This window comes from Hyperolius riggenbachi, chromosome 9 (genome assembly GCF_040937935.1).
Source record: "Hyperolius riggenbachi isolate aHypRig1 chromosome 9, aHypRig1.pri, whole genome shotgun sequence".
Classification (NCBI taxonomy): domain Eukaryota; kingdom Metazoa; phylum Chordata; class Amphibia; order Anura; family Hyperoliidae; genus Hyperolius; species Hyperolius riggenbachi.
Window position 1 is genome coordinate 33,922,467 of NC_090654.1, and position 20,262 is coordinate 33,942,728.

Sequence of the window (20,262 nt, forward strand, 5' to 3'; positions counted from 1 at the left end):
CACCACTCATATCCCCCCTCTTTCCTCTATTGTATCTCAAATAATAACGCTAGTCTTGTGTGAAAGCAGCAAGACTGATGACACCCCCCAGCACTCCCTCCTGCCGTCTGTAGCAAGAAGCTTACTGTCTTCTGTCGGCCTGCCCATACACAGAGAGATCTCTGATCACAGAACAATTAGGCAGAGATAACGCTTATTAAAAATCGTGAGCGATTGCAATTTTACTAACGCAATCTCAGCACATGTAACTAAACTCAGTGGAGAATGGCGTTACAGGTAAAAATTGCACGCTTTCAGGTGCGTAAATAACGCTTTCGCATTGCAGCATAAATTTGCCAAACCCGCATGCAAATTCTCATTGACGTTTTTTGTAGCAAAGAGTAACAGAGGAACATGCACCTTCCGTCTTATGAATGGTTTATTGCAAGTGTACAGGTAATGTGGTGATATCAAGAACAAGCAACCATCTGTGTACCTGGATCATCGCTATGCAGGCTGTCCGGGGGGAGAACGGTGGGCCTAGCGACGGCTGTTTTGTGTCCTGATGGACGCTTGGTCACGCTGCGTTCCACCATTCTCATTGACATTTATTATCTACTCTGCAATGATGCATGAGGGAGAAACGCATACGAATGTGCATAGTGACTGGGTAAATCGCGTGCAGAAAAGCGTGCGTTTTTCACAAGAGCAAGTGTGAATTGAGCCTTAGCTGCTGCCCACGCTGCCAGTTTGCTGTAGCAGACAGGTCACGCTGCCAGTTTGCTGTAACAGACAGGTCACGCTGCCAGTTTGCTGTAGCAGACAGGTCACGCTGCCAGTTTGCTGTAACAGACAGGTCACGCTGCCAGTTTGCTGTAACAGACAGGTCACGCTGCCAGTTTGCTGTAACAGACAGGTCACGCTGCCAGTTTGCTGTAACAGACAGGTCACGCTGCCAGTTTGCTGTAACAGACAGGTCACGCTGCCAGTTTGCTGTAACAGACAGGTCACGCTGCCAGTTTGCTGTAACAGACAGGTCACGCTGCCAGTTTGCTGTAACAGACAGGTCACGCTGCCAGTTTGCTGTAACAGACAGGTCACGCTGCCAGTTTGCTGTAACTGACAGGTCACGCTGCCAGTTTGCTGTAACGGACAGGTCACGCTGCCAGTTTGCTGTAGCGGACAGGTCACGCTGCCAGTTTGCTGTAGCGGACAGGTCACGCTGCCAGTTTGCTGTAGCAGACAGGTCACGCTGCCATTTTGCTGTAGCAGACAGGTCACGCTGCCATTTTGCTGTAGCAGACAGGTCACGCTGCCAGTTTGCTGTAGCAGACAGGTCACGCTGCCAGTTTGCTGTAGCAGACAGGTCACGCTGCCAGTTTGCTGTAGCAGACAGGTCACGCTGCCATTTTGCTGTAGCAGACAGGTCACGCTGCCAGTTTGCTGTAGCAGACAGGTCACGCTGCCAGTTTGCTGTAGCAGACAGGTCACGCTGCCAGTTTGCTGTAGCAGACAGGTCACGCTGCCAGTTTGCTGTAGCAGACAGGTCACGCTGCCAGTTTGCTGTAGCAGACAGGTCACGCTGCCAGTTTGCTGTAGCGGACAGGTCACGCTGCCAGTTTGCTGTAGCGGACAGGTCACGCTGCCAGTTTGCTGTAGCGGACAGGTCACGCTGCCAGTTTGCTGTAGCGGACAGGTCACGCTGCCAGTTTGCTGTAGCGGACAGGTCACGCTGTCAGTTTGCTGTAGCGGACAGGTCACGCTGCCAGTTTGCTGTAGCGGACAGGTCACGCTGCCAGTTTGCTGTGGCGGACAGGTCACGCTGCCAGTTTGCTGTGGCGGACAGGTCACGCTGCCAGTTTGCTGTGGCGGACAGGTCACGCTGCCAGTTTGCTGTGGCGGACAGGTCACGCTGCCAGTTTGCTGTGGCAGACAGGTCACGCTGCCAGTTTGCTGTGGCAGACAGGTCACGCTGCCAGTTTGCTGTAGCAGACAGGTCACGCTGCCAGTTTGCTGTAGCAGACAGGTCACGCTGCCAGTTTGCTGTAGCAGACAGGTCACGCTGCCAGTTTGCTGTAGCAGACAGGTCACGCTGCCAGTTTGCTGTAGCAGACAGGTCACGCTGCCAGTTTGCTGTAGCAGACAGGTCACGCTGCCAGTTTGCTGTAGCAGACAGGTCACGCTGCCAGTTTGCTGTAGCAGACAGGTCACGCTGCCAGTTTGCTGTAGCAGACAGGTCACGCTGCCAGTTTGCTGTAGCAGACAGGTCACGCTGCCAGTTTGCTGTAGCAGACAGGTCACGCTGCCAGTTTGCTGTAGCAGACAGGTCACGCTGCCAGTTTGCTGTAGCAGACAGGTCACGCTGCCAGTTTGCTGTAGCAGACAGGTCACGCTGCCAGTTTGCTGTAGCAGACAGGTCACGCTGCCAGTTTGCTGTAGCAGACAGGTCACGCTGCCAGTTTGCTGTAGCAGACAGGTCACGCTGCCAGTTTGCTGTAGCAGACAGGTCACGCTGCCAGTTTGCTGTAGCAGACAGGTCACGCTGCCAGTTTGCTGTAGCAGACAGGTCACGCTGCCAGTTTGCTGTAGCAGACAGGTCACGCTGCCAGTTTGCTGTAGCAGACAGGTCACGCTGCCAGTTTGCTGTAGCAGACAGGTCACGCTGCCAGTTTGCTGTAGCAGACAGGTCACGCTGCCAGTTTGCTGTAGCAGACAGGTCACGCTGCCAGTTTGCTGTAGCAGACAGGTCACGCTGCCAGTTTGCTGTAGCAGACAGGTCACGCTGCCAGTTTGCTGTAGCAGACAGGTCACGCTGCCAGTTTGCTGTAGCAGACAGGTCACGCTGCCAGTTTGCTGTAGCAGACAGGTCACGCTGCCAGTTTGCTGTAGCAGACAGGTCACGCTGCCAGTTTGCTGTAGCAGACAGGTCACGCTGCCAGTTTGCTGTAGCAGACAGGTCACGCTGCCAGTTTGCTGTAGCAGACAGGTCACGCTGCCAGTTTGCTGTAGCAGACAGGTCACGCTGCCAGTTTGCTGTAGCAGACAGGTCACGCTGCCAGTTTGCTGTAGCAGACAGGTCACGCTGCCAGTTTGCTGTAGCAGACAGGTCACGCTGCCAGTTTGCTGTAGCAGACAGGTCACGCTGCCAGTTTGCTGTAGCAGACAGGTCACGCTGCCAGTTTGCTGTAGCAGACAGGTCACGCTGCCAGTTTGCTGTAGCAGACAGGTCACGCTGCCAGTTTGCTGTAGCAGACAGGTCACGCTGCCAGTTTGCTGTAGCAGACAGGTCACGCTGCCAGTTTGCTGTAGCAGACAGGTCACGCTGCCAGTTTGCTGTAGCAGACAGGTCACGCTGCCAGTTTGCTGTAGCAGACAGGTCACGCTGCCAGTTTGCTGTAGCAGACAGGTCACGCTGCCAGTTTGCTGTAGCAGACAGGTCACGCTGCCAGTTTGCTGTAGCAGACAGGTCACGCTGCCAGTTTGCTGTAGCAGACAGGTCACGCTGCCAGTTTGCTGTAGCAGACAGGTCACGCTGCCAGTTTGCTGTAGCAGACAGGTCACGCTGCCAGTTTGCTGTAGCAGACAGGTCACGCTGCCAGTTTGCTGTAGCAGACAGGTCACGCTGCCAGTTTGCTGTAGCAGACAGGTCACGCTGCCAGTTTGCTGTAGCAGACAGGTCACGCTGCCAGTTTGCTGTAGCAGACAGGTCACGCTGCCAGTTTGCTGTAGCAGACAGGTCACGCTGCCAGTTTGCTGTAGCAGACAGGTCACGCTGCCAGTTTGCTGTAGCAGACAGGTCACGCTGCCAGTTTGCTGTAGCAGACAGGTCACGCTGCCAGTTTGCTGTAGCAGACAGGTCACGCTGCCAGTTTGCTGTAGCAGACAGGTCACGCTGCCAGTTTGCTGTAGCAGACAGGTCACGCTGCCAGTTTGCTGTAGCAGACAGGTCACGCTGCCAGTTTGCTGTAGCAGACAGGTCACGCTGCCAGTTTGCTGTAGCAGACAGGTCACGCTGCCAGTTTGCTGTAGCAGACAGGTCACGCTGCCAGTTTGCTGTAGCAGACAGGTCACGCTGCCAGTTTGCTGTAGCAGACAGGTCACGCTGCCAGTTTGCTGTAGCAGACAGGTCACGCTGCCAGTTTGCTGTAGCAGACAGGTCACGCTGCCAGTTTGCTGTAGCAGACAGGTCACGCTGCCAGTTTGCTGTAGCAGACAGGTCACGCTGCCAGTTTGCTGTAGCAGACAGGTCACGCTGCCAGTCTGCTGTAGCAGACAGGTCACGCTGCCAGTCTGCTGTAGCAGACCGGTTGCTCATCACAAACTCAATTTGTTGTATTTTGGTGCATTTGCTGTGCAACTCGAGTCATAAACTCGGTACCTTCAGGCCCTGTTCACAGTAGCCAGTTGCTTTGCAGAATAATTCTGCATGTCAGCTCACTGCCCATACAATTCTATGGGGTTGTTCAGAGTACTGCATTGTAACTGATCGCGTTATTCTAACTCGCTGCATGCAGGCTTTGTATTAAAGTCTATGTCCAGTCTCCAGTGCAGTTCAGTCATTATAAAACATAACGCATGTGTTATGCAACTGACCACTGTGAACTTAGCCTCAGAAAACGGCCAATCTGATCATACATAATCCAGACCCACAAAAAAGTAATATTTGTTTTTTTTTATCTAAAAACTCTTGACGTTGCCATCAGCCTCACTCTGTGTCTGGTTACCTTTGGCATACTGGATAGCACTCTCATCTTGCAGTGCTGGATCCCTGGTTCAAATCCCAGCCTGGGCACTATCTGCATGGAGTTTGTATGTTACCCCCGTGTTCGCATTGGTTTCCTCCAGGGATGAGCAGAAACTACGCCAGTGAATTTACGCATCGTAGTTCGTAGGGGAAGTTTCAAAACTACGCTTACGAATTTAATTTTCCGCGTGCGATTGTATGCTTACAAATTTACGCATGGAAAGGGTAATGTACGCTCTGGGCACTCCGGTTTCCTCCCACATCCCAGAAACATACACATACATTAATTGGTTCCCTCTAAACGACTATGTACATACATACTATGTACATCGATGCGAAAGATGTTGGCACTATCTTCATTCTAAATAATACAATTCCCCCTATCTTCACAAATTATCACAATAAAACTCCGACCTTTGCAGCCTAAATTTCAAGATTGGTGGAAATATCGCCACTGTCTAATTTCAATGTTCAAGAATGCTTGACGGTAACCCGAATTGTTATTTCGGAAAACCTGTTTAGAAAATTGCGTTCATTTTGTTATTTTAAATAAAGTTCATCACGGCCGGCCCACATGACGACGCCGTGGCCATTGTTGTGTATGTTTGGATAAGCAATTGTCACGCCAAGTGCCGCCTTATTGAAACCGTCCACTAGACAATGAAGAAATCTGCTTTTGGCCAGCGTTCATAAAGCAATTTTTGAAATTTTAATCAAGGGGTCAGAGTGTGAGATTGGCCTGCGATGCCCCGTGTGGGTTCACAGAATGGGGTTGTTTGAGGTTGTGCACCATCTGATAAGATGACAGCTGTGACCTTGTCCCCAGTCGTCCCTGTGACCTCTGACCTTTCCTCTGGTCTTATCCTGGGCAGATTGTCCTTGACTGCGGTCCCCTGTGGGACAAGCAGAGACACTGATTTGTGTGTGGTGGGGGGTTTGCTGTTGTCATCTCTCTATAGTGCCTCCCCCTTCCATCTCTTTTATATGAGCTGGAGGAAGGAAAGGGGGGGGGGGGGGATTGGGGGCTGTGTTATGCTCTGTGGTGAGACCGTCTGTTGTGGAGACCCTCAGTTCAGAGTATGATCTGGGGTCATGCAAGGCTCTACTTGGTCACTGCAGCTTGTTTAGGGGATCTATGCAAAGCTTTTGAAGGAAACTTTCAAGACTATTGGCCTGGAGAACCCTGTAATTCCTCTACTGAGCCATGTGGTGGATTTGCTCCATCCTCCTGTCTTCCCTCCTCCAGGCTGGTAAGTTCAATTCTGACATTATTTCTGTGGTGCTGACATCTTTACAGACCCCATAGCCCTGTCACTAACTGCCCCTTTAGAGGAGCTTTTAATCCTTAGTCTAGGCTGATTTTTTTAGGGGAGCCAATTAAGCTTATCAGTATGTTTTGGGGATGTGGGAAGAATGGCATTTAAACACAGGGAGGACATACAAACTCTATGCAGACAGTGTCATGGCCGAGATTTGACCCTGAGACCTCAGCGCTGCAAGGCAGGAGTGCTATCCACCATGCCATCATGTATCGTGGCCACTGGCATATGGCAGTTTTGGATTGCAAGCTCCTCTGAGCAGTGATAATCCTCTCGCTTCCTCTCGTGTGTATTTTTGTCATTCCCAGACTGGTGTTTCCGTCCCTATGTTTGTAAACACTGACCAAGCAGAGGACCATTTCGCATGTGGGAAAGATTGCAAACAATCGTATTAATGGTATTAGTGGCGCAGTATAACGCCTGCTACACACCAAGCAATTTCCAGTCAGATAGACGGGTCAAATTGATTATTTCCGACAGGTCCAATCTGATTTCCGATTGTTTTTCTGATCAATTTTGTATAGAAGTAAATTGTTCATAAAAACGACCGGAAATCATATCGGCCCTGTCGTAAATGATCGATTGGACCCGTCTATCTGCCGGGAAATTGCATGGTGTGTGCCAGGCATTATATGCTTTGGAATGGTGCTTACTAGCCATGAGCGCTCTCTACAGCTGGTCGTCGGGTCAGGTGGTCCGACAGATGCTCCAGATTTTCCGCACGTTCGTTGTTAGTGGATCTTTCTAATTGTGAAGCCCATTAGCCTTTGTTGCAGGATGGGTAACATTCCTGCCTTCCTCTGGGATTCTTGCACCATCTGCACGGGGCTAAATGCTGCTGTCATGTTTATTAGCCCTGGTTTAAGCAGACACTTAAAGAAAATACCTGCTTTGGTAGACCTTTTTCAAACCAGTGTGAATGGACCGCAAGAGTTTGCATGCAGTTTTGTAAAAGTTCCTTTGAGAATACAGTGTTGCAGCGATAGTACTTGGACACCATCACGCATAGCTCTGTGAACTGTGTCTGGCGTGTACTGGCCAGTGGTGCTACGAAATTTCGCATCGAAATTCGCCGTTTTCCATCGTAATGCGAAATTTATGGGAGAATGCGTAATAAGTTACTTGTAAACCGTAATAATGTATCGAAACGTCGCGTGACTTCGTAATTTCGCGAAATTACGGTTCATTCATTTAGTATGTTTTGTTGCATATTATGATTGATGTAAGCTTACAAATTTCCGCATGCGGACATGGTATTGTATAGACGCGCATGCGCAGTTTAATGCATATGTTTATACTCATTATAAGCATGATTATACGCATTAATATATAGTATGTGCATGCGCACTGGCAAGTTTAACGCGGATTTTAACGCATAAGTAACGCGTAATTGCGTTACGCAATTTCGTTTACACACGTAGTACCGTAGCCGTAATTACGCAATAACCGTAATTTCGTAAAATACTACACAAAGTTTAATGCACAGTTTTTCGATGCGAGATTTGCAAGGCCACTACGACCACCACTGGTACTGGCACAATGCCACCCTTGGGCACGCCACACAAGCATTTTAGGCAGCATTCTCACTTACCCATTTGAATTTTGTCCTTAGATTCCTGCTCATTTGCCTGTTTGTGCGCATTTTGTTATACAATTTTTTTAAATTGTAGGTTTTTTTTTTTTTGCGTCCCAATAAATTCTATTTACATGAGAATGTACCTCATTAAAGGGGAACTGAAGAGAGAGGTATATGGAGGCTGTCATGTTTATTTCCTTTTAATCAATACCAGTTGCCTGGCAGCCCTGTTGGTCTATTTCTCTGCAGTAGTATCTGATTAAAACCAGAAACAAGCATGCAGCTAGTCTTGTCAGATCAGACTTATAAGTCTAAACCTCTGAAACACCTGATCTGCTGCATGCATGTTCAGGGGCTATGGCTAATAGTATTAGAGGCAGAGGATCAGCAGAGCTGCCAGGCAACTGGTATTGCTTAAAACGAAATAAACATGACAGCCTCCATATACCTCTCTCTTCAGTTCCCCTTTAACTTCAAAATTGGATGCAATTTTCACAAAATGTCTGCGTTTCTACTGACTAATACCTGGTACACACTTTCAATTATAATTGGCAAATCACTGACCAGTTTTATCACTTTCATATAGTATGAGAGTCAACAGATCTTGAATACTATAAGCAGATGGTGTAGGTAAGCCCTCATACTACATAGACATGGTAGAATTGGTCAGTGATTGGCCAATCATAATGTGTGAACCAGGCGTTAGGCTGGGAGCCAGTTTCCGTTGGCAATTTCGTGGACGTGGTTCAGGGTTTGCGGTGTTCTGCATTCACGTTTTCCATGTGTAATTTTTGGGGGAATTGCAGCAAAGTGCACTGCATGCATTTCGTAAACAGTACAACATGCGCGTTTACTTCGTAAGTGAGGCATGCGTTCATTGTACTGAATGCCTCACTGTAAGGTCGCACACTGAAGAACAATCGCATTGCATCTGCATGTTAAGTATGAAAGAGCCCTTAGAGACCCTTACAGGTGAAACTTGAAAAATTAGAATATCGTGCAAAAAGTCCATTTATGTCAGTAATTCAAGTTAAAAGGTGACACTAAACTCTGAATACTCACCTGAGGATGGATTGCAGAACCTCACAGCGACTCCACCTGTCAAAGTGCGTTCCCAGATCCATCTTCCAAAGCGCGAGAACACGCAACTGGACATGACAGGAGCAAACGGGAGGTTAAACGATCGTGGTACTTTGCCCGTGGGAGTTCATGGAGATCTTAAAGGTCTTCAAATAATCCAATCCAATCTAATCTGTTGTGACGGTCTTTATCGATGTGCGTTGAAAGCGTTAGTATAATCGCATGTAACTGGAAACAATCGCTGATTGCTAAAAAATTTGCCAGTCGGTAGAATTGTGCAAAATATTGCAGTGTGGGTATGAGCCTTAAAGGACAACCGAGGTGACATAAGATAGACATGTGTATATACAGTGCCTAGCGCACATATAACTAGGCTGTGTTCCTTTTTATTGTTTCTCTGCTTGAAAGAGTTAAACATCAGGTATGTAAGTGACCAGTTTCTATCTGGGTCAGGACTGGGTCGGACTGGGTCAGACTATAGCATAACCCTCACTGATAAGCAATTACAGCCATAAAATACTTTCCTGTCAGTAAATGGCTTCTGAGAGCAGGAAAGCGCTAAAAAGGGTCAATAATTTATAGATTTGAGCTCTGGCATACTTTAATGAAGGTGTCATTGAGCAGAGACAATGAAACAGTAAAAACTTAAAAACTAGATTTAAATTCAAAATAAAACTGGGGGATATCTAAAAAAGTCATTTTTAGGAGAAGGATGATGGATACAATTGATTTTCTCATCAGTTTATTTTCACTTTGGATATCCTTTAAGATACGAAATAGATTCATTACATGCAAAGGGAGATATTTTAAGCCTTTATTTGTTATAACTTTGATTATGGTTTACAGGTTATGAGAACCCCAAAATTAAAATCTCAGACCATTAGAATACTGTGAAAATGTTCAATATTCTCGGCTCAAAGTATCAGCTGAATGAAGCCTCTAGGTACACACCATACAATTTTCTGTTAGATTCTTCTGTTAGATTTACCTACAACATGGAAAAAAGCTATCAGGCAGGTAAATCTAAGAGAAAATCTAACAGAAATTTGTATGGTGTGTACTGCCCTCACTGCCAGTTTGCTGTAACCGATAACATTGCCTGCCAGTTTGCTGTAACAGACAGGTTGCTCATCACAAACTGTCACGTTGTTGTATTTTGGTGCATTTTCAGTGTAACTTAATACATAAACTCCGTACCTTCAGGCCCTGTTCATTGGCCAGTTGCTTTGCAGAATAATTCTGCATCTCCGCTCACTGCCCATCAATTCTATGGGGTTGTTCACAGTACTGCATTGTAAGGGCCCATTCACGATTTTTGCCAGCGTTTTGCGTGAGTGATTTTTTTCAGCGGAAAAATAACTGGACAGTGCGGCGATTTCTCCACGATCGCGTTTAGCGCTTCTATAGCACTGAAATGCAATCGCCGGGAAATCGCCTGAAAATGGTGCAGGTTTGCGTTTCACCATTTTGGGCGATTTGTGGCGATTAGCGCAAACCGCCCAAGTAAGAACGGGCCCATTGACTTTTATTACACTAGCGCTTTCAACAGCGCTAGCATTTGAGCGTTTTGCCGAAATCGCCGGCAAAACGCTCAAGTGTGAATGGGCCCTAACTGATTGTGTTATTCTAACTCGCTGCATGCAGGCTTTGTATTAAATTCTATGTCCAGTCTCCATTGCAGTTCACAGTCATTATAAAACATAACGCATGTGTTATGCAACTGACCACTGAACCTAGCCTCAGTAAACGGCCAATCTGATCATACATAATCCAGACACACAAAAGTAATAATTTTTTAATCTAAAAACTCTTGACGTTGCCATCAGCCCCACTCTGTGTCCGGTTACCTTTGGCATACTGGATAGCACTCTCACCTTGCAGTGCTGGATCCCTGGTTAGAATCCCAGCCCCTATCTGCATGGAGTTTGTATGTTGTCGCCCTGTCTGCGTGGGTTTCCAAAACACCTGCAAAGGGGTTCCTATTTCGTATATTAGTTTTACCTTTTACGTAGAGTTACTGAAATAAATGGCCCGTTGCACGATATTCTAATTAATTTTTCGAGTTTCACCTGTATGTACCTGGGAAATGTCTGTGTAAACTGGGCTGACAGCTGCCAATGGGTTCCCTACGTGGTTTTCTGGTAAAATCTCCGCTCCCTGCCCCTGACAGAACATTTTCTTTAGTCATTTGCTCTGAAGAACAATTTTATTTATTGTTTTGTCCACTCTCGATCCATACATATATATTTTTTAGGTGGATGTTCCCTTCAAAAAAAAAATTGGAATGAGATTTAGCGGCGATTCTGCATCCTGCTCTTTGTCAGCCTTTGGCAGAGAAGTGGTTAATAATGAGGTGGATCTTGAATGGGGGGTCCAGGAGGAGGAGGAGAGGTGGGTGAGACAGGGGAAGGAATGATTGTATTGGGGAGGAAGGCGGCATGCATCCATCTTCAGTCCTGTGTGACAGGATGAATGGAGGACCCCTCCCCCCATCCCCATCCATCTGTGTGGAGCACGCCATCAATCTGCCCCCTCAGGCAGCCTCTGCAGGGTGACAGTGTGCAGCTCTGAGGGAGGAGGGGGGCAACATTCTGCCAAATAGTGACATTTCTGCAGTGGGGAAGCATTCTTCAGCTTGGCAGCATCTCAGTTGTCCTATCTGGAATAACCACCTTATGCTTCTGAGAGGGGAAAAAAATCACTTTCAGGCCTTGTTCACATTGCGTTTGGCTCGCGTGTCCGCAGTGGGCTTTTTCAGCGTTTTTTAAATCGCTTTTTTCCAGCGATTTTCTGCGTGTTCGCTTTTTATGGGCGTTTTGCAGAGCGCTTCCGTCTTTTTATCCGGAAAAAAACGGAAACAATAAATACAATGTATTTTTTTTAAAACCGCTCACGCAATTGCTTGCCAAAGCGATTTGGCGTTTTTCCTACACCTTCCATTGAGGCAAATCGCCTCAAAAATGGCCCAATCACTGCTTTTCAAAGCGGAACGCAAACGAACCGCTCTGATAAGAACTCTCTCATAGAGAATCATTGCACAAGCGCTTTCAAGGAGATTTTGAGAATCACCCGAGCTTAAAGTTTTACAAAAACTGATATAATGTGAACAAGGCCTCAGCGCCAACCCTCACAAGATATCATCCATTATATGCAGTGCATGTTACCTGCCTGGCCTGGGCCGTTTCTCATAACAATGGGACTCCCAGACAAAATTAATCCAGGGCCTACCTTAAAGACCCCTCCCCCCCCCCTTCTCTTTTCCTTAAAATGAACCTTAAGTGAGAAAAAAAAAATGAGTTTTACTCACCTGGGGCTTACCTCAGCCCCCTGCAGCTGATCGGTGCCCACGACGAGTCGCTCTGATGCTCCGGGTCCCGCTGGCGGCCACTTCCGGTTTCGCCGTCAGGACCCGTCAGGCTGGGGAACGCGGCTGATACTACGCGTTCCCAGCCAAAATAGCACCCCTATGCGGCCATATGTCCGCATAGGCACTCGTATGCGGACATATGGCCGCATAGGGGTGCTATTTTGGCTGGGAACGCGTAGTATCAGCCGCGCTCCCCAGCCTGACGGGTCCTGACGGCGAAACCGGAAGTGGCCGCCAGCGGGACCCGGAGCATCAGAGCGACTCGTCGTGGGCACCGATCAGCTGCAGGGGGCTGAGGTAAGCCCCAGGTGAGTAAAACTCTATTTTTTTTTCTCACTTAAGGTTCACTTTAAAGAGACACTGAAGCGGAAAAAAAATTATGATATTATGATTTGTATATGTAGTACAGCTAAGAAATCAAACATTAAGATCAGATACATCAGTCTAATTGTTTTCAGTACAGGAAGAGTTAACAAACTCCAGTTGTTATTTCTATGCAAAAAAGCCATTAAGCTCTACGACTTTCAAAGTCCTGGAGAGAGGTGTCTTCTGACTTTTATTATCTCAACTGTAAGTGAACTGTTTTCTTTTTCTCTGCCAGAGGAGAGGTCATTAGTTCACAGACTGCTCTGAGAGAATCATTTTAAATGCTGAGCGTTGTGTATTCTCTACATATTATAGAATAATGCAATGTTAGAAAAAACACTATATACCTGAAAATAAAAATATGAGAATATTTTCTTTGCTGCTAATCTTCTAGTAATTATTCATAGTACACAACCAATTCATTATATCATATTTTTTTTCACTTCAGTGCCTCTTTAAGGTGGCATTAGAGGCCTCTAAATGTTGGCCATTTCACCCCCCCCCCCCCCCCCCCCCCCCGAGGCCAGAGTGGCTACTGTGCCACAACTTACTTAACTGTACTCCCCAGGTCCTCTGCAGAGCGTTCAGCAAGAGTAGCGCCTCTCCTGTGCCAGCAGCAAACTCCTCTATTAGTCCATGGCTGCATGCACTCCCATCTTCATCCTCCCTGGGGTGCCTCCCCTCCGTGACCTGCTGCATGTTATTACTAAATAACAGGTCACAGAAAAGATGCAGCCAGTGCTAGATGAAGACTAGGAACACAGATTGACACAGGTGCGTGACTCCTTCAGACAGTGAAGTTGGAGGGGGCGATTGCCCATATGGTATTGCTGGCCCTTCGCCAGCGATGTACAGAGCCCACTTTACAATGAGACACCGCAGCCGAAGGCAACCCTGGACACCGTCCAGCTTGGAAAGAAATCACACCGTAAGATGGGCATTAAATTCAACTTTTCTGTAGCTCTGATCTAGGGAAACTAAGCCCTCACTCCAGTCGTATTCAGAGGATAATGATTAATAATCAAGTCAATGAACCTTTAGCTTAGTATGGCGGAGCTCAGCGCAGGCTGACTCAAGGATGGCCAAGTCAACCTGCGCTGAGCTCAGGTGATGGCGGCCAGGGGGGGTGTTAGGATCCTAAGAGATCCGGGGCATTTTTGGGTACTCCCGCTGAAAAATAGGTGTGGCTATGCACCAGAATGTGGGTGTGGCCACGGGTGGGGACAAATTTACATGAAATTAACAGGGAACTAAGTAGGCCTGCCCAGAAAAATGTTGGATGAAGCCCCTCTCCATTAATACAGAAAAAAATCGAATGCAGCATATCACATAAATAACCAGTGTCATTTAAATATTTGGGACATGCTGGGTGCTGTGTGGTGCCATGCTAGGCACTGTGGTACTTCTATTGGGGCAGGCTGGGTGTTGTGGTGACATGCTGTAAGTTGTGGTGCCTGGAACCTCAATAGGGAGTATGCATCGTTGTGTGTGTCCTCACTGTTCTCTTCCCCCCCCCCCCCCCTTCTTCCTTTCCCGATCCACCCCAGCAGAGTAGCACAGCAGGAGGAACTACTCATCTCTTCTATCCACTCTCCAAGTCTGGAGAGGTCCTCTGTAGCTGGCGATTCTCCCCCTACCAACCGAGAATCACACTAGGAGCTCTAACATCTGATTATAGGGGTAGAAGCCTGGAAGAGAAGATGTAGGCAGAATCTGGAGACTAAGCGACTGTAGGCGAGTACTACCGCCCGCTGCCTGAGGGACATCCGGGGCACCCCAGAATAGATCAGGGGCACGTGCCACTGATCTTTGGGGCTAGAGACGCCCCTGATGACTGCAATTAAATTTGTCAGTAAATCCTGAGCCGTGTCCAGTGATGAGAAGCTTTCTGCTGTGAGGTTCTCCTCACCTCCCGTTGCGTATGTCACGAGTCTGCTGTGGTTGCATTATGGTCTCTGAAATATCCATGCTATAGAAATGATGTGTATTCTCTGCACCACCTTCAAACTAAAGAAGCCACTTGATGAGGGGTGAAGTGTCTTCAATACTAAAACAAACTGTCTTGCTGAAGCCAACTTATTCTCCTTACATGATACCAGGATGTGACAACCTCCAGAGATAATGTCTTGGATGAAATATGATGGCTCCTGTGGCAGATCTCTTTGCTAATGCTGCTTGGTTGGTTGTCACCTGCATCTGCTGGTGGCAGTGTATTCTGAGATTCTGGCCTAGAACATGTCCATAGATCGGTTGTTCTGGCTCCATTGAGACATTTAAAGGACAGCTGAAGTGAGAAGAATATGGAGGCTGCCATATTTATTTCCTTTTAAACGATACCATTTTTCCTGGTGGCCCTGCCTATTTGGCTGCAGTAGTGTCTGAATAACACCAGAAACAAGCATGCAGCTAAGCTTGTCAGATCTGACAATAATGTCAAAAACACCTGATCTGCTGCATGCTTGTTCAAGGTCTATGGCTAAACGTATTAGAGGCAGAGGATCAGCAGGATAGCCAGGCAACTGGTATTGCTTAAAAGGAAATAAATATGTCAGACTCCATATCCCTCTCACTTAATTCATCCTTTAATAATCAACAGACCTGTTCCTGATGCGTATTACAGCCAATCAAGCTATTTTGTCAGGAGTTGAGTCGGGGCTCTTCTTTATGTCATCAACAGCAACCTCCATCAGTAGCGCCACTAGGGGGGTACGGTAGGTGGAGACTGCACCAGGTGTCTCTAGCAAAGGGGGTGATGCCAAGCTCCAGGCTAAGGGACAGTGGAGTAGAGCTATGTAAATATAGACCAGGCCAGTGTTTCTCAAACCTGTCCTCGTGACTCTCCAAGGGTGCAGGATTTGCAGGCAACCTCAACTATGCACAGGTGGGTTAAATAGTGTCTCAGCTAAGTGGATTCCAAGTAGATTAGACACTAATTACCCCACCTGTGCATAGGTGAGGTTGTCTGCATGCACCGTTGGGGAGTCACGAGGACAGGTTTGAGAAACACTGGAGCATGCTATTGCCCAACTCATCTCTCCCCTATTGCAAAACGGTCCAGTGTAACCCCTTCCCAACCCCGTTCTCAACAAATGTAATGATGCTACAAAAAAGTATTATTGGTTTTGTTTAGCCTGGTGAGTTAGGAGGTTCATGGGGTAAGAGACCATGAGTTTCCGCACCAGGTGACACCACCCTAGTGTGACGCCTCTGACCTCCTATATGTCTCTTGTAGCAGTTGTGCCTCATTGGCTGAGCTTGGTGTAACCTTTGGTTCCTCACTTGACCTGTCTTCCTTTGTCAGCTCAGGCATTCAGTGGTGACCTGTCCTTCCTGCAGGAGCCGGCCGATGCCGTGGCCATCCGACATCAGGTGCTGATCCTGCACTGCCTGGCAGAGGGGCAACAACCAATCAGCATCAGCTGGTACAAGAATGGTGAGCCGCTCCCACCCTCCTCCTACATCCAGCAGCTCCTCAATGGATCCCTGTGGATCCGAAACTTCCAAAAGAGGCAACGAAACGGGACGGACGAGGGAGAGTACAGCTGTGCCGCTCAGAACCGCTATGGGAGACTCCTGAGCCGCAAAGCCAGAGTCCAGCTGGCATGTAAGTGGCGATCCATTGTGATTTTCGGATTGGTCATTCCACCATCTACAACCCTAATGCTATGTACACACGTCAGATTAATGTCTTTTAAGATGATCGAGGAATATCAGATATCACTGTGTTGGACTATAATCCGTATGAAAAATGTAACCAAACCCGGGTGCCGGGTAATGTTGTTTGAGCTATTGAGCTTGCTAGCACTTGGCATAGGCGATGGGCAAGCACCCTCCCCATGTAGTTACATCTAAGGGTTGTCGTGCTCAGGCACGACTGGTGGCATATCTAGAGGGGTACAGGCATGACTCTTGCCATGGGTGCCACAGTGCTATGGGTGCCTTGCCTGCCACTGTTCTGTGCCATCATGCCTGCCCCAGTGTTCCCCCATCATTCAGCCCTCAGATCAGCGGCGGCCAAAGAGAGAGAGAGAGAGGGCGCACACAGTGACCGCGGAGAACTTCATATGCGGAAGTGACATCATTAGTCACTTCCCGGATGTGTAGTGTGCCACATGGGTACTGTGTCCCCTCCAGGTGTTTGTGTTACCTTGCTGCTCCAAAACAGCTTATTGCTGCTCACGGTCTCTCAGTGACGTGTCCTTCTTTGAAATTGCCCCCTCCAGATAGTCATGAACTAGTGCCGGCCATCTCAAGACCCAGGGTAGTGTGCGCTTGTGTGATTATTCATTCAGATTCTTTGGTGGTGCCAGTGAGCCAACGTCCTGTCACCTGACTTTACCCAGCATGCACCGGTCTCCTGCTCACCTTCCCCAAACTCGCGGTGTGGTCAACACAGGTGGCCATTGCAAAGCACGGCACTTGCATGGCTATGCGATTCTCCCTAATGCAGTTATAATGAATGGAAATCGCACTGCGCTTGCGTGAATTTGTTGCCGACTATGTGTTGCAATTCCATGCATTGATGGAAACATTAGACAGTGCAGTCTATGCACTTCTGATGTCCCTGCAGCAGATCACATAACTGTGCATTCCTGAAACAGTTTCCAAACCCAGCAGGGTAGAATATACTAAGTTTATTAAACTGCACTGCAGCACAACTGTGGTTCAGCAATGGCCGACCATTAACCCAACCCCTAAAATGTTTACTTGCTTTGTGCTTTTCATGTTTCCTGGCAAAGATTAACATTCTGTGTCCTCTCTGTAGACCTGTCTCGCTTCCATCGGAACCCACAGCCAATGGCTGTAGCAGAAGGGAGTGTGGCCAGATTTCAGTGCTTGACAACAGCTGTCCCCAAAGCCACCATTATTTGGGAAAGGAACCGCACAGAGCTGGTCACAGCCGACCCCAGGTGAGCCAACAGTTGTCACCTGAAATGATTTCCATCTATTAGAGCAAAGTGAATGACTGTTCCTCAACTGGACCTCATACACTTTCTTCCTATACTGACCTTCTCAAACTCTACTGGACTTCATCGCTTTCTTTCTCTAATGGATCTCATCCCTTCTCGTCCTCTACTGGACCTCATTCCTTCTCCTCTACTGGACCTCATCACTTTATTCTTATACAGACCTCATCCCATCTCTGCCTCTACTGGACATCACCACTTTTTTTTTCTTCTGCTGGACCTCATCCCATTTCTTCCTCTACCATACTGCATCCCTTTTCTTCCTCTAATGGATCTCATAGTTTTTCTTCCTCTACCTGGCCTCATCACTTCTCTTCTTCTGGACCTCATCCCTTCTCTTAATCTACTGAACATAATCCCTTCTCGTCTTTTAAAGCCCTTATCCCTACTGTTTCTCTACTTGATCTTATCCCTACTGTTTCTCTACTTGATCTTATCCCTTCTCTTCCTCTACTGGACCTCATCCCATCTCTTCCTCTACTGGACCTCATCCCGTCTCTTCCTCTACTGGACCTCATCCCGTCTCTTCCTCTACTGGACCTCATCCCGTCTCTTCCTCTACTGGACCTCATCCCGTCTCTTCCTCTACTGGACCTCATCCCGTCTCTTCCTCTACTGGACCTCATCCCGTCTCTTCCTCTACTGGACCTCATCCCGTTTCTTCCTCTACTGGACCTCATCCCGTCTATTCCTCTACTGGACCTCATCCCTTCTTACTCTACTGAACCTCTTCCCTTCTCTTCCTCTACTGAACCTTGTAACCTCTCTTCCTCTACTAGACCTCACTTTCTTCCTTGCTGTACATAACCCGCTCTTTTCCCCTGCTAGACCTTGTCTCCTATTTTTCTTAATTTAACTTTCATCCTCCACTGGACCTCATTCCTTATTTTTTTTCCTCGCATAGACCGGCCTTTACTGGGCTGGGCTATATTATCAGCTGGGAAGAAACCCGTCACCGCAGTAAGTGATTTCTCAGTGCTGGGACTTATGGATGGCCTTTTTCTCCCAGGCTTTTCTCCTCGGTATTCCTTTAATGCTTTTGCCCTTTTATACTGGTTACCTAATCCTACTTCATTTTGTCCAGAAGTCACAAAGCCTTTTCCACCTTACTCTACTTCATCTCATAATTAGCTTTATTCTTCTTCTACAATCCATCACATTTTTGTACTGTCCTGCTTCTGCAGCCAATGTCCACTGTTCCTCTTGGGCACCCCAGTCTCTATCACTGCACATAATGTCTTCACTATTTCTCTATTGCTCCCCATCTGCTAATTCTCTCTAATGCAGCCTATTCCCTCTATACCTCTACCAGGTTTATCCATCCTTTAATTTCCTCCGTATTATGAATTCAGGGTTAATTTGGGTTTGTTTTTTTCTTAAGCCCCTTGTGGTTCTGGAACTGCGACTGAAGGTCATCACATATAGACAAGGCCTTTAATGTTAGGCAGTATTAAAAGTCACATAAACTCTGACTCAAGGTGATGTTCCCTGTCTGTGGTTTTTCCAGGTTCACCCTCCTCCCAGATGGCATCTTGCAAATCTCTGGTGTAACCAAGGATGATGTTGGTGTTTACAGATGCTTGGCTACTAATCCAGCCAATAGCAGATACAGTGATGAGGCTTGGCTGACCCTAACAGGTACCCATTCAATCAATGAAGGTATGCCCTTCCCCTACGACAGGGATCTTGAACTCCAGTCCTCAAGGGCCGAGGTCTTCACTCATTTTAGGCACAGCTCAAATTAATTGATGAGACTGAATCAGGAAAGGTGTGCTTCATCAAGTAGCACTCATTTCTACATTTCTCAGTCCATCTAAACACTGGCTTAGATATCAGGGACTGCAGTTTGACACCTGTGCCCTAGGATGTTCTTCAATGTAGACCTCTTCATTCCTCCTCTGTTGTTTTCTTTTACAGGTTCTGCCCATCTCAGCCACCAGGAACCAGTCATCCTTTCTGGACCCCAAAACCTAACCTTGACTGTCCACCAAACGGCCATCTTGGAATGTATTGCCACTGGAAACCCACGTCCTATCGTGTCCTGGAGTCGCCTGGGTAAAAAAGGAAATAAATGCATTATTCTGTGAACAACAAAATATTTTCTCTAGTAACCCCTTTACCAGTATTAAGCCAACATCAGCTAAAATTAAGAATGACTATATATAGTATATGGGAAGGAAGTTCTAATTTTCAAGGTCTTCTCCTTGCAGATGGGCGCTCCATTGGGGTGGAGGGGATCCAGGTTTTGGGGAACGGAAATCTGATGATCTCTGATGTTTCCGTGAAACATTCTGGTGTCTACGTCTGTGCTGCCAACCGGCCAGGGACGAGGGTCCGCCGCACAGCGCAAGGGATGCTTCTAGTCCAAGGTGGGTCCAGTCTGTGTCTAAATTGACGTGTCTAAATAGGACGTTAACATAGCACTGTGCACTAAGCAGCTATAGGATGATTTTCTTCAGTTCATGCCGTGAAAGTTAGTCTCCCAGTTTACTCAGTGGGATTATACTCCCGAAACCAGTATAAGCCTGTTTATCTCTGGTCATTGGCAAAGGCAAGAATCTCCCTGTGCCTGTGTCTTCACTCCGCCCACCTCCTTTTCTGCTGAAGTGACTCAGATGTTGCCAGGGCAATGTGTCTATTCAGCAGAGGGAGGGGGGCAGAGTGAAGGCACAGGGAGATTCTTGCCTTTGACAGTGACAAGAGATAAGCAAGCTTCTCCTGCTCTGTGCAGTGAAAATAAACAATTTTACACACTGGGAATACTTGTAAATGCTATCAAATGTTCTTTTATGTAACTAAGAGTAGTTACTATAATTTTAGTTTTGCGAGTATAATCCCACTTTAAGGTACCCAACAACGGTAAC

General features: G+C 47.4%; 2 protein-coding genes across 2 annotated transcripts in view; one reads left to right on the plus strand and one right to left on the minus strand.

The window, feature by feature from the left end:
* Positions 1–705: 705 nt before the first annotated feature.
* On the minus strand, positions 706–7,042 carry LOC137533412 (mucin-22-like). The gene is made up of 2 exons (XM_068254808.1): positions 6,929–7,042; positions 706–4,272 (listed from the first exon to the last, which is right to left on the minus strand). The coding sequence occupies exons 1-2, from the start codon at positions 7,040–7,042 to the stop codon at positions 706–708; spliced, it is 3,681 nt and encodes a 1,226-aa protein (XP_068110909.1).
* Positions 7,043–9,693: 2,651 nt separating this feature from the next.
* Positions 9,694–20,262, plus strand: part of LOC137533413 (immunoglobulin superfamily DCC subclass member 3-like) — a 67,893-nt gene continuing 57,324 nt past the window's right edge. Inside the window, exons 1-6 of the mRNA XM_068254809.1 lie at positions 9,694–9,715; positions 15,733–16,035; positions 17,197–17,341; positions 18,906–19,036; positions 19,316–19,453; positions 19,609–19,767. Coding sequence (XP_068110910.1) covers positions 9,694–9,715; positions 15,733–16,035; positions 17,197–17,341; positions 18,906–19,036; positions 19,316–19,453; positions 19,609–19,767 — 898 coding nt within the window. The remainder of the gene's footprint in view (positions 9,716–15,732; positions 16,036–17,196; positions 17,342–18,905; positions 19,037–19,315; positions 19,454–19,608; positions 19,768–20,262) is intronic.

Excerpts from the sequence above, each read along its gene's own strand:
- LOC137533412 (XM_068254808.1), bottom strand. The coding sequence starts at position 7,042 with ATGGTGTCCAAGTACTATCGCTGCAACACTGTATTCTCAAAGGAACTT. Across the intron at positions 4,273-6,928 it reads AAAAAGGTCTACCAAAGCAG|CAGACTGGCAGCGTGACCTG; the intron begins GTATTTTCTTTA and ends GGTCTGCTACAG.